Source organism: Chelon labrosus (genome assembly GCF_963514085.1).
Source record: "Chelon labrosus genome assembly, chromosome: 18".
Taxonomy (NCBI): Eukaryota; Metazoa; Chordata; class Actinopteri; order Mugiliformes; family Mugilidae; genus Chelon; species Chelon labrosus.
Genome location: NC_140351.1, coordinates 23,485,672 through 23,498,704, shown reverse-complemented (window position 1 = coordinate 23,498,704; position 13,033 = coordinate 23,485,672). Strand labels below are relative to the sequence as shown.

General features: G+C 42.9%; 1 protein-coding gene across 1 annotated transcript in view; it reads right to left on the bottom strand.

Moving 5' to 3' along the window:
* The window catches only part of dnah5l (dynein, axonemal, heavy chain 5 like), a gene marked incomplete at its 5' end in the record, with an annotated part of 41,430 nt that extends 29,916 nt beyond the window's left edge, over positions 1 to 11,514 (bottom strand). Inside the window, 26 exons of the mRNA XM_084565651.1 lie at positions 99 to 191; positions 436 to 617; positions 769 to 892; positions 1,009 to 1,096; positions 1,202 to 1,409; positions 1,483 to 1,634; positions 1,892 to 2,031; positions 2,325 to 2,480; positions 2,561 to 2,650; positions 2,890 to 3,063; positions 3,172 to 3,267; positions 3,386 to 3,481; positions 3,796 to 3,901; positions 5,107 to 5,226; positions 5,297 to 5,478; positions 6,073 to 6,171; positions 6,259 to 6,352; positions 6,732 to 6,897; positions 7,072 to 7,258; positions 7,542 to 7,643; positions 7,734 to 7,805; positions 8,427 to 8,516; positions 8,616 to 8,690; positions 8,770 to 8,958; positions 10,557 to 10,657; positions 11,256 to 11,514. Of these exons, the coding sequence (XP_084421777.1) occupies positions 99 to 191; positions 436 to 617; positions 769 to 892; positions 1,009 to 1,096; positions 1,202 to 1,409; positions 1,483 to 1,634; positions 1,892 to 2,031; positions 2,325 to 2,480; positions 2,561 to 2,650; positions 2,890 to 3,063; positions 3,172 to 3,267; positions 3,386 to 3,481; positions 3,796 to 3,901; positions 5,107 to 5,226; positions 5,297 to 5,478; positions 6,073 to 6,171; positions 6,259 to 6,352; positions 6,732 to 6,897; positions 7,072 to 7,258; positions 7,542 to 7,643; positions 7,734 to 7,805; positions 8,427 to 8,516; positions 8,616 to 8,690; positions 8,770 to 8,958; positions 10,557 to 10,657; positions 11,256 to 11,514 (3,441 nt within the window). The remainder of the gene's footprint in view (positions 1 to 98; positions 192 to 435; positions 618 to 768; positions 893 to 1,008; positions 1,097 to 1,201; positions 1,410 to 1,482; positions 1,635 to 1,891; positions 2,032 to 2,324; positions 2,481 to 2,560; positions 2,651 to 2,889; positions 3,064 to 3,171; positions 3,268 to 3,385; positions 3,482 to 3,795; positions 3,902 to 5,106; positions 5,227 to 5,296; positions 5,479 to 6,072; positions 6,172 to 6,258; positions 6,353 to 6,731; positions 6,898 to 7,071; positions 7,259 to 7,541; positions 7,644 to 7,733; positions 7,806 to 8,426; positions 8,517 to 8,615; positions 8,691 to 8,769; positions 8,959 to 10,556; positions 10,658 to 11,255) is intronic.
* Between the last annotated feature and the right edge of the window lie 1,519 nt (positions 11,515 to 13,033).

Genomic DNA, 13,033 nt, shown 5'->3' with positions numbered 1-13,033 from the left:
CTATACAAATAAACTTGCCTTGCCTTGCCTTGCCTATTAAACTGGAATGTGATTGGCTGATCACAAAACGAGATGAGTGAGACATATGATGAGCGTACCTGCTGCTGTTTGTAGAGCAGGTGAGCGTACGTCCACAGAGGGATATCTTTGGTCACAGACAGCACAGAGCTCACCAGCTTGTTCACAGTGGCCTGAACGCAACACAGTTTAGTTTGAGTGACAGGAAAAACAGACACAGAAAGCTGGTACAATATGGTCAAGGTATGTGGACACCCAAACTTTGCAGCCATGAGTGACAGTGTGATCATCAGCGTCCTGCTATTCTGTTTCCAGATGTTGAAGGAGCCGCAGAAATTTGCTCCCATTTAAACTCTAACTCTATTCTGAGCATAAATCTGAAAACAGACACGTGTCTCTGTAGCCAAACACAAATACCTGAATATCGTCTAGACTGGGTCTGAGGACGATGTTGGGGATGGACAGCTGGATGGAGGCTCTAAAGAGAGGAGGAGGAGCTGACTGGCTGCTGGATGAGGATGAGGATGAGGAGAAGAACGGCGACTGGTGTTTGGGGACATGAAGTCGTCTCCTCAGGGTGTCCAGAGAGGATTTGGTGGCTGGAGAGAGAAATTAGTGAAAGGAGATCAGGGGAAATGTCCTGCTGAGGAACACATGAAAAGAAAACATACTTTCATTTCCTGTCATGCGTGAATGGAGAGTAGGTCACCACTGAGGGAGGTAGGAGATGTGGTAAGAAAGACAGCTGACCTTTGACCAGAGCTTCGGTGCTGCGCTGACAGAGCTGACCAATCAGAGCGTAGAAATGGCAAGGAAGACAAGACAGACAGCGGGTTTTCTGTTTGGAGTCTGGATGGAGACAGTGGAAGGATCCCTGGGGAGGAGAGGACAAAAAGCAGAGAAGAAAGAAGCGGTAACCAGCAGACGAGAGGAGGACAAATTTAAGGTTTGTTTACCTTTTGTGTGTCTGTGTGCGTTTGAGTGCATTACCTCCAAGTTAACGGTCTCCGCCGTCTTCATCTTCCCCTTCAGCTCCTCAATCAGCTCAAACACATATTTTTCCACCTGTTGACTCTGCCTGCACACAGAGAGAACGGTGACTCATTCATTTGAATGAACTGCTGCATTGACGCATCATCTGTAGGAAACGTGGCATCTGTTTGTAATCTGTGTGTTTTATCACCAGTTCAGAGTGACAGCAGCAGCCTGGACGGAGCTTTCAGTCTGCAGCACAAGGTCCTGAGGTGAGACAGGTGAGTCTTCAGGCAGGACCAGCAGACAGCAGGATGACATGGACTGAAGCAGCCGACCGATGCGACACTCCAGAAGGTCGGTGGCCACTTTTACTACGTGGTCCAGTTCTTTGAGAGCCAGATACACACCGTCTATGACTGACAGGGCAGAGACTGGGGTCATTATTCCTTATAAATGTATCGTTCACTATAATTTAGATGACATCCTTACAGCCATCGGTATTGAGAGATGTCCAGGACAGCGTGGTGAGTCCAGGGCAGAGAGCAGAGTCCACATGGCTAATGAAGGGCTGCATCAGGGGAAAGAGGAGAGAAGGGATTCTGCCCACCACGGAGCTGTAGTCCTGCAGCATCTCCAGGAGCCTGGAGTCCGTCAAAGACAGGTTTAAGACAAGCGGGATAGGTAAACAGAAGACAGGAAGACTCTGTCAACTTGAACAAAACAACTAAAGCTTTCAGCAGAGTCAGGGTTGGTTAAGTCAGCTTGAGTCATGAAGAATAAAACTGAGTTTGATACTGATCACGTCCAAATCACAAGAACAACTATTTGTTTGCACAGTAAAATGAAAGAGCAGGACAAATTAACTCGAGAGCTGACTCAAGCCAACAGCTGGTCTCACCGGATGTTCAGAGCTTTGAGATGTGCTTCTCTGGAGACCATCTTTAGAATGACCTTTGGCACAGTCACTCCTAGCTTGGTCATCCATCGGACTTCCTGCAGCACCTCCAACACCACGTGGTCCAGGTTCACAAAGACCTCCTGAGAAAAAAAGAAAACTGTCGGAACAGGGTCTGAAACCCTGCAACAAAGAGAAATGTCCAAGCGCCAGCAACAAAGAGACACGTCCATGCTCCAAACACAGAGACACGCCCAAGCTCCAGACACAAAGAGATGTGTTCAAGCAGGACAGGCCAGTGTCTGTGGTTAGTTCACTGTCTGTGATAACTAGTCTATCCTGTGCTGATGTTTAAATACATTTAGGCACTCACAGAGCTGCTTTACTCTTCCATTCATTTATCCATTCACTCATCCGTCTCTCCGTCATCCGGTACCTTGCTGTTCTGATGTCGGACCAGCAGGCTGGTGTTCAGGCAGTGCGGTGTGCTCTCTGCAGCCTGAAGCCACCCCTGCAAGTGCAGCACCTCGTACTGCAGCAGCACCACGGCCATCTTATTGTAGCTCCGGATCACTTTAGTCATGTCTGGTCCCTGTGACGAAGACAGACGGGCAGGGTTCACACTCATTATCAGCACTCATATGACTAATGTGCTATAGACAGAGTTTGAACCTTGAGAATGTCAAGCTTCTTCTTCAGGATCAACATGGGAGCTTCAATCTTCCTGAAAAGCTGACGACACCACAGGATTCGGCCTGCCACCTGAGAAAGAGACAGGAACGGACAGACAGGTCGGTGGACATACGATGTTACTAAGGGTCTGTCTCTTTGATTCCACAGTATAATCTGTTGATTTTAGAAACAGCTTCAAAATCCAGTCTCATTATGCCTTATAACCATGCATCACCGTGCGTCCACATACACTATACACATTTTTGAGCGGCTGTTCTGTCGTCTATCTTTATTTACAGTCTAAGGTGTCAGACAGCAGTTGTTTGTACCGGTGGCAGGTTGCGACCGATGGGCGGCCTGTCTCTCTGTTTCTGGTAGGTCTTCCTGAGCACCTCCAGCTCTTTGCTATATCGCTGCAGCAGCAGCAGGTAGTGCTGCTTCAGGTCCAGATGAGCCGTTGGACCCAACTCAAAAACGGCCAGCAGCTCCAGCATCCGCTCTGTCTGAAACACAAACACTGGCTCTGAAGGAGGTGTGGATGTAGGCAGAGGTTGACAGTCCATCAGGACAGGAATTACAGGTGATTTTAGATCTGACTCTTCTGAACTCACAGAGAGAGACTGATTGAACCAGAAGTCCAGCAGAGACTGAAGAGACTGGAACAAACCCTGAACCTGGAGCTGGAAGTCTGCATAGTCACTGTCAAACTGACACACACACACACACACACAATCAGGGTTTGACTTCTAGATTAAAAACAAACAAAAACAAGATGATATTTCTTTTACGTTTTCGTTGTATTTTTGTATCTAAAAAACACATTACATCCAACTTGCGGTGGTCCAGGATGTCGTAGGTCTTGGACTTTGTCATAGAGACGATGGTCTGGTAGCGAGCAAAGATCTTCTCAACACCTTCCACCTGGAACACAGCACAGATTGGCTTGAAGTTATTTGACACTTCACTGATCCCTTGACAAACTCGCGTATGTGTTTTTGTATTACATTTCTGTTCAGCAAGAAATTGCGTAAGCTTTCAAAGATATTTGTCCACGTTTATTATGTTGTGTTTAAGTTCATTTCTTATTATGTTTCACATAACAAAACAAAATCATTTCACTTTCATTTTTAGAAAATGTACAAAAGAATGGAGAATATGTTTGAAGCTGATACTATTGGTAGCAATCTAAAGACTAGTAAAATGGTTCGATCTTATCTGACAGGCCGCCATCGGACCTTCATGTTCTGCAGAGCAGCCAGGCTCTCCAGTGTAGAAGCCATGTCAGCAACCTTCTCCAGACGTCTGCAGAAAGCATCAAACTTCCCAAAGATGTGGTTCTCACTAAAGACAGAGAAACAGAAACACACAGAGAGAGACATCTTTTTATTCTTTCTTTTATTCATACTTTCCAAGGACAGTACAAGAAGTACAAGAACAGATTAAGGAACAGAACAGATTCTAGTAGTGAACATGGCATAGGGCGTGAACATAAAGTACGGAATACATGTTTATATATTCCTACACATCTGCACTCATGTTCACATGTATAGTTGCATTTCTTCTCTTCTAATGTAAAAGATAAAACTGAACCATTCATCATGAAGCATTTGTGTTCCTAATGTGAGGTACCTAAACATTTATAGACTAGTGACAAAAGCAAAAATACACACGTCATAAAATAATACACTCAAAGTACAGCCGGTCCTTAAATTCAATATCTTCTTAGGCCACATCAGGTTTAAGACACAATTCAATCCAATGTATTAAGTTTATACAGAATGAAGTGCAGCTTCTTCCCAGAAACTGTGAGGATTACAAACTCCAGGGCATAAATTCTGTCCTTTAATACTGCTTGGATTTTAACTATGCTCTAGTGATTTATTATTCAATCATTATAAACTTTTAGGTTTTAGGTCTGATCATGTTATTCATTTATTATGTATGCTGCTGGACCTGGGTTACTAATTCCATTCTTTTGTGTTTTTAACATGGTTCAAAGATAATAATATACATAACACTATTATGTGGCTCTTGCTCGAAAAACTCTCAGCTCAACCGTAACTATCGTGTGCTGCACTATATAAATCAGCACCGTCAACAGTGTTTAATAGTACAGTGTGTTGTAAGACAGGATAATGTAGCCGGGGTCTATTAACTTCAGACACTGAAATTCACCAACAAACTGTTGATTTGCAGCCTCCTTCTCTCTATTACCGCAGGATGTTTGGTGAAGTTGTTAACTAACTGCTGTCCAGAGATTTTGGACTAGTAGTAGTACATTTGTTGTATTTCAGGACTGACTTGTATATTCTGCTTGTCATGGTAGCATGGGCTTCATCTTAAGTGAAGTATTTCCACACACTTGATGAACCGCTGCTAGTTTGCTGCAATGACCCAATGGGCTCCTCACCTGTCTTCTCAGAGGCATCCGAGTTGTTATTGTCACATGATCAGTGACTAGCTGACTTCCTGTTTAAAGCGTCACGGCACAGCAGTGTAGTCGACCAGTCGACCCCTATACTGACTGCTGTAAGATACTCAGTTACCTGAAGTCAAACTGTTTGTTTCCAGGGTTTTCTCTCAGTTTATCTCGGACGCTGTGGAAGCTCCTCTGATACTCCACATTCAGATTACAACACTCGGAGATTCGCTGCAGAAGCACCTGCCTGAGGAACACAGACACCATCAGTGTGCACTTTATTAGGAACAGCTTACCAGCGCTAAGTCACAAGGTACCTGCTGTGGTCCCAGATGCGAGTCACGCCCTGTGATAGGTAGCTCCTGCAGGCGGTGATCATCTGGTTGGTGACCTTGAGCAGCAGCGAGGTCATCCTCTCTGAGGTGTTGTAGTACTGGGAGACAGTGTGAATCATTCTGATGCTGGTCATCAGGCTGGGAATGTGCTCCAGCATACTGGTCTGTGGGAGTGGGAGGGACAGGAAGAACAGTTAGAGACATGACACTGGCTCCAACGCCTTTGGATCCAGTCAGGTCTATTATGCAGGATTTTATTCAGTTTAACTGCTGTGTGGCAGATGTAAACAGTGTGTACATATTTAGGTGCTTAAAGTACTCTACCGATTTACCAGCCTGACAATTGGAGAAACTAAAGCACAAGAAGATGATTCACAGGCTCTACTTTTCACCGTCTTAAAACTTTCAGCCAGACTAATTACACCACTTGTGTTTTCTGTCAGACTGTAAATGATTTGTATTGTCTCAGATCAGAAATTCATCCGACTCTTTCAGTTTGTTTTAGACAGTGACACATATCTAAATGTGTCTACATTGCCTTGAAGCAATCCAGGTAGGTTATCTGTGAAATATATCCTAAAATTAAATGTCTAATATCTGTTCGGACAAACTGATACACCGGAAAATCATTGGACACAGAAACACCTTCCAAGTACCCTTTTAAGTAGGTCTGAATATCTGGACATTACAGCGAAACGCTGGAATAACAACCAGCAAGCTACAGAAAATTAATGCAGACATAGACAGATTATTTTTACCGGAGTGGATTTCCCCAGCAGTCCAAAGAACTTGTCCAGAGTGTAAAGATACTTCACGTTGTCCTTGGCCTCGTTAGCCACGACCGTGATGTCCCCATCCTTACACAACCAATAAATCAGTCACGACATTTACATCTCACTGTTGTTGAAATAAAAAAAATAAACACTTTAATTTTAGAAACTGACCAGCTCTCTCCAGGCTCGTAGAGTCCGAGACTTTGCCACCTGCAGAACTCCCAGAGTCCTTTTCACCTGAGGATGTTTCACTTCCTCCATCAGACTGACAAACAAACACAAACACACAACGAAAGAAACTAAATTAAGTGAGACTACAAAGAATGACAATGACAAAACTAAACTCAAGATGATGAGAGCTGAAAAGTAGCTGACAGAACAAAAGTATATAAAAAAACAGAGGAGACATGGAGGACCAGATTAAAGAAGACATTGAGGACCAGATTAAAGAAGACATTGAGGACCAGATTAAAGGAGACATGGAGGACCAGAATAAAGGAGACAAGAAGGACCAAAGGAAATTATGAGATGAAGGCAGAAAGAAGACAATGGAATATTAATCAGATTACAATAGATTAGATTAGATTAGATTAGATTTTAATGATTTTGAGAGGTCCAGTTTGGTCCTCTGTGACTTTCTCTACCTGTTAAAAGTGACCATGCGTCTCTTCCAGTGCTCCAGCTCAGCTGACGGTCCGACATCATCAGCCTCCTTCCTCATCTGCTCGCTCTCCGTCAGCACCTGCTTGATCTGACTGGTCCACACGCAGACCGCACCCTCCAGACGCTCCACCAGCTCGCTGTTATTGGCTGAGAGGAAAAACACAACATGTTTGGTTGGATCAAATAAAAAAATAAAAAAATAAAATAAATCATAATTGACAGTATATTCCACCAAGTGACAGGTGTTTTGATAACCAGATAATCAGAGGTATTTACTTGCTGTATTGTACTGTACTGAGCATAAGAATATGTATAACCTACCTGCAGCAGTATAGTCGGCAGGGCTGCTCAACTGGCTGATGGCGTCGGGAAGCTCCACCTGCTGCAGCTGGAACCTCCTCTCTAGGTTGACTTTAACTGAGCTCAGATTACTGATAAACTGATCCAGTGAAGACAAAAAGGACTGCACGTGTGGACAGGAGGCAGCCTCCTGCGCTGAGCCCCATGTCTGCACCCCGAGTCAAGGGTCAGCAGGAAAAATATACAGTGGGTTAGAAACGTTGGCTGGACTCCATTTTTTTTTAGTAAATCTAAACTGTCTCAGAGACTTTCGATGGTCTGGAGTGTTCAATAACAGTAAAGGCGTGCTGTTATTTCTGCCACATTATTTGGAGCGATTTTATCTTTCTCTATTTTTCTCTGACAAACTGGCCAACAAGTTGTCATTCGGGTCGTATTAGCTGAAACAAATCCACGTTCTGTGATGGTGCTGGATGGATGTTTGTGAGTACCTGCTGCGACCTGAGGGCTGGTAACATGATGTGAGCCAGCAGGGTTTCCAGACTGCTGATGATGCTGCCGTCACTGCAGTCCAACATGCCAAAGTTGACCTCCTGTAAACACACACAGACACACTGTAGCTCCATCCCTCGCAGACCACGGGGAGTCAGTCAGAATTCAGACGACCAAGCCAAGTTACTGACCTGCTGAACGTTGGCGGAGGTTATGGCCTTGTCGGTGGTTCTCAGGAAGAACAGACATTTCCCCAGTAAAGGCTAGACAATACAGAAAGAGAAGCACAGCGTCACCCAGACTTCAGATGTGTTGCACTTGTGTTGAACCGACATGGACATGAAACCACTTTCTGCAACAGTCTTCAACAGACTGTAATGTTACCAAGAGAAAATGCTTCAGGCCAGTGGTGGAGTACTGGTCAGGTCTTCTTGAATATCACCAGTTTGACCTTTAAACCAAAGAGTCAGTTTTGAGACTTTTATTCTAAAATCTATCACACCACTCCTCCTGTAAAGCCTTGTGGAAAGCACTGCCACCCTGCCAAAGTTATTGTACGAACAAAACCAGTATCTTTCCTTACGTGCCCCGAGTCAGGCTGATCTACCAACACATGTCAGACTGTGTCACTTGAGCTGTTTTGAATCACCTTGATAACCAGCGAACAAAGCAGCAAAGCAGCACACAGGATTTGCCTCCATAGAAACACAACACAGATCAATCAGGCTGTTATTATCTCTGAGGCAAGACAATAGTGAATGCAGGTAAGCAGGCGGTTCAGTATTGTTCAGAATGAACTCATCCGGTAAGGTTAGTCATGAACACTGAGTGAACTCTGCTTCCTCTGTGAGGAGTTGCATTCAAACATCTCAGACAGTTCATACCTCAGAGTTCCCTGTAGTGAGGAAGAGTTTCCTCTGACCCACAGCTGAGCTCACGCTGTCCGCAAAGGAAGGGTGACTGGAGGACAGATTCTGTTGAATGCAGAGAAGGACAGAATAGGAAAACACTTTAAGAAAATAAAGGAAAGAGCAGTTATTTCTGTTCAGATAGATTTGACGTGTGAAAGTGACCTGCTTCACGTTCTGACTGAAGAAAATCAGCTTCTTTGACCCGTTTGCGGCAAAGAAATCCTGAATCAGGCTGAACTGGAAGAATCAGACATGATGATTAGAGGCTGAGGAAAGATCCTGTACCTGAACATCTAGTGTAAAACTGTGAAATTACTTTGTCATCAGAGATGAGGACGTCCTCCACCTCCAGCTCCCCCAGGGTCACGGCGTCTGCCAGCCGGCTGATCAGGTATTTGTGTCGGGCATCCAGAGTCGCTCGCCTATCCTCCTTCAGGGCTCTTGCCTGCTTGGCGATCTCTGTCCTTGCCTCATTGGACAGCAGCACCGTCCTTTTACCAGACACCTGCAGAGAAATGACATATCCATAGATAAAGTGTTTCCCATGGCTGGACTTCTTTGTGTCAGTGGAGACAGAAGTCTTGACTTAAACACACATTTTCAGCCACTTCTTCGTATCAGAAACAAATTCAAGATTCAAGACTCTTATTGTCATACAGTATATAGTGACATTTACACTGTTACATTTACTTTAGTAACTCTTTGAAAACTTTTAAGAGTGGTTTTACTGCATTCTACCACTTTATGCTTCTACTTGAGTAGTATTACTGAACACTATTCTTGCTTGAGTACAGTTTTAGGCAACTCTACTGGTCTCTGGTAATATGCACAATTGACAAAGTAGTTTAGACAGAGATTTCATTTCTACATTGCAAGACTCTGTTACTAAGAACAATAAATAAAAATAAATAAATAAATAAAACAAATAGACTCCAGTGTGAATACATGGTAAAAAAAATACTTTGAACTTGCAAACATTTGTTTATCTATAAAATAAATGTATCATGTTTGATATGTGACTTTCTGAAAACCTCTCCACCATTCACATCAATACTTCCCTGAAAACCCTGTTGTTTTTTTGTTTTTTCTGCATGGAAATCTTGGCCAAATTTGAAAATTGAATTGTGGTCTTTTCATCGATAACGCAGCTCCATGTGGCTCCACTCTCGAAACGTATTTCGCAGACACTGGCTCCAAACTTGCAAACCAAACACCCGTATCCCCGGGAAAATAAAATAGCGTCAGTTTGGCCAATGCAAGGAAGTGGGGATGCATTGTTCATATTTATATACAGTCTGTGGCCTGAACAAGGAGAGAAACTGTTTTTTCTACCAAAAGTCACAATCAAAAGGGTCATCAAAAGGATCCTGTTTGGAAACAATAACCAAAGTCCATAGTGATTATGTATTTGTTTTAGGGCAGCACAGTGGTGTGGTGCTTAGCACTGATGCCTCACAGCAAGAAGGTTCCAGGTTCGAATCCAGGCCAACTGAGGCCTTTCTGTGTGGAGTTTGCATGTTCTCCCTGTGTCTGCGTGGGTTCTCTTCAGGTAATCCGGCCCACTGTCCAAAGACATGCTGTTAGGTTCATTGATTCTAAATTGGTCGTAGGGGTAACAATGAGTGGTCTTTACTAGTTGTGCAATAGACTGGCGACCAGGATGTACCTCTTGCCCATTGACAGCTGGGACAGGCTCCAGAGGACAAGTGGTTATAGAAAATGAATGTATTTGTTTTAAAATTAAAAACAGTGAAGTAAATAACCATAAATGACCGCTTATGGCATGATGATTCATTTGGAACTGTGACTCTGTCCATGTGATGAATTCAAGCCCAGTATTCACTCACTTTTAGCTCGGTTTCTGGATTTCATCCGGTCCTGAGGGAGTAAATATCTGCCCCACAGCTGCTAAATGCTGTGTTCTCTAACTCACTCCGGGTGCAGAGGCTTTTTTAGACAAAGATGGGGTGCGACTAACATAAAACACAATAACAAATCACCTCCACGCTTGAGATTTTCTTTGGTATTTAATTGCATATCTACATCATGACATCCGAGCATCTCCTGTGGGTGCTGCTGTTTCCATTGTTTCCATTGACTCACCGAAGTGCCAGCCATCGGGGAGCGAGCAACTGGAGAAGTCACATGATTAATGGCTCTCAGGTTCTGGCCTCCTATTCGTCTGTGTCCTCTGCTGGTCCCATCTGGGGATCAGAGGAGTAAAATGAGGAAGTGAAATTTTTTTTTTAAATTAAAACCAGTCCTTCTCTGAGCAGCAAAGTGAAACCATAAAACTTACAGGAACAAATAAGTTATAGCTATAACTCACACACGTTATAGAAGTAATTTATGGTTCATTAGTAGTGATATCTGTTGAAATTATTGTTCTAAGTAAGGTTAACTACTATAAATATTGACATATTAATATTAGGAGCAGTGAAACCTCCAGAGTTCTCAGATGGTCTGGGTTGGATCTACTTCCACCTAGAGTCTAAATTAAAAGTCAAAGAGGATTTATTTGTTATCCTCCACATGTCTGAAGCAAACTCTCAGAAAACTTGAGATCTACTCACACTCTCAGTTCTTTGAATTCATGGTAATTATTTATGTCATCAATTATATATTGTCCCATTTAAAAGCTTTGGCGTGTTGTTGAAAGGTCGCCTGCTTTGATAAGATATATTATTATTATAAGTGTCATTATTGGAGTTAAGAATGTCAGTGAAAGACTGACAATCTTTAACTTAATGTAAGCTGTGATTAGGCAATAGCTCCAGTTTATCATCAGTGTGGTGTCTGTACCTCCGTGGAGGTGAATCTGAGGAGGCTTGGGTTTGATAGAAGTTCTCTCTGCTCCCTCTTCCTCCTCCTCTTCCTCTCTCCCAGGACCATCCTGGCTTCCCGGCCTAGGCTCAAGGCTCTGTTCTTGGGCAGGCTGGACTGCCCGGTCTGCTGCCTGGAGCTCTGTGCTCGGAGAAGGAGCATCGCAGCTGCTCTCTGGGGGAACACAAGACGTCTGTTCCCCCTGTGAAACGTCAGCTGAAGAGTCCAGATCAGCCATCTGAGAGTCACAACATATTCAGCATGAACATGTTCAGCATCAACCAATTGAAACAGAGACAGCTGAACAGTTGTTAAATAAGAATTCAGGGAATTTGGGGATCACCATTATTATCTGTACTACAAACAGGGATGCAGGCGGACTAAAAGTTTGGTGTGTCCTAAAACGTTAAAACACTTATGATCAAATATGTAATAAATTGTTCAGTAAAACTGACTTAAAAAAACAAAACACAAGAGTTCAGTTCTCGGTGGTGTGTAAATCAATAAAAACAAATTCTTTAAAATATAAATTAAAAAACAAAATAGGATTCACTTAACCATGCATTGTAACTGTGAGAAATAAGTGAAACAAAAAGTGGGCAAATTAAATTATTTGAAATATGTTAATTGAACAGTATTACCTGTTCTCATTATCATCACCACGGCAACCGCTACCATTATAGTAACTCTCAAATGAAGGCATTTAGTGACATCAGTTAAATTGTGCTTAATATCTGTCCACAGAGTGACATCAAACAAAGAGAAGCTTTGTGCTCACTAACCTGTACGTAGTCTGTCCAGATGAACAGTCAGCGTCTAAAGTCAAGTCGCTGCTGCTGTGAAAAACTCAGCAACTTACTTTGCAAGTGCTCTGCAAAGTAAGTTTGACTGTTGACATGGAAACACTGGAAGGGAGGCGTGTGTGTGTGTGTGTGTGTGTGTGTGTTAGAGAGGGACTGGGCAACTGAACACACAACAAAGCAGCCTCCTTTGTGTGGAACCATAGACTGTACATAAATATGGACTATGCATCCCCACTCCCTTGCACTGGACAAACTGACGCTATTTTCCCGAGGAAATTTATTTTGCTCATTTATTTTTCAAGCTTGTTACATGACAAGACATCACATCCTTCTTATGACCAACCACAATTGGTTGTCATGGTGTCGTGCCATGGTCTCTCTTAGAGCAACACAGCGATGACTGAGGAAAGACAGAAAAGACAAAGATGGAGGAATAAGAGAATCTTCTTGTCTACAACGACTTCCAGTGTGCCGTGGAATATAGTATTATAAAAGTATCACTGACTTATTACTGACTATTGAGCATTTAAGCGCTTTGAATCAAAAACTTCAGTAGGTCATTAGTGTTTTTTACATTGTTGCACTTCGTGTGGGTCCACACTTCAAAAAGTGATGGAAGATGTTTTTTTGTTTTTTTGCAGACAAAAACAACTTTCCGCCTGATCTGGGTCACAAAGAGTTACTGGCACTATATGTCTGAATAGAGTCATCTGCTCTGTCATAGTTGATGTTCTGTACTCACAAAAGATGATCCTCACTGGGGTTCACTACAGTTCCAGCCCATCACCATTGCTAGAAGATTGGAATTATGTATAAAAATATAATTTGTTAGATTTAATTGAGTGAACCTGGGTAAGTGAGTGAGCATAACTAAATCTGACTTGTGGGTTGATATAAAAAGAACATGTTTGAATATTTTTATTTTCAATTTGTGAAAACAACATGTCTCAAACT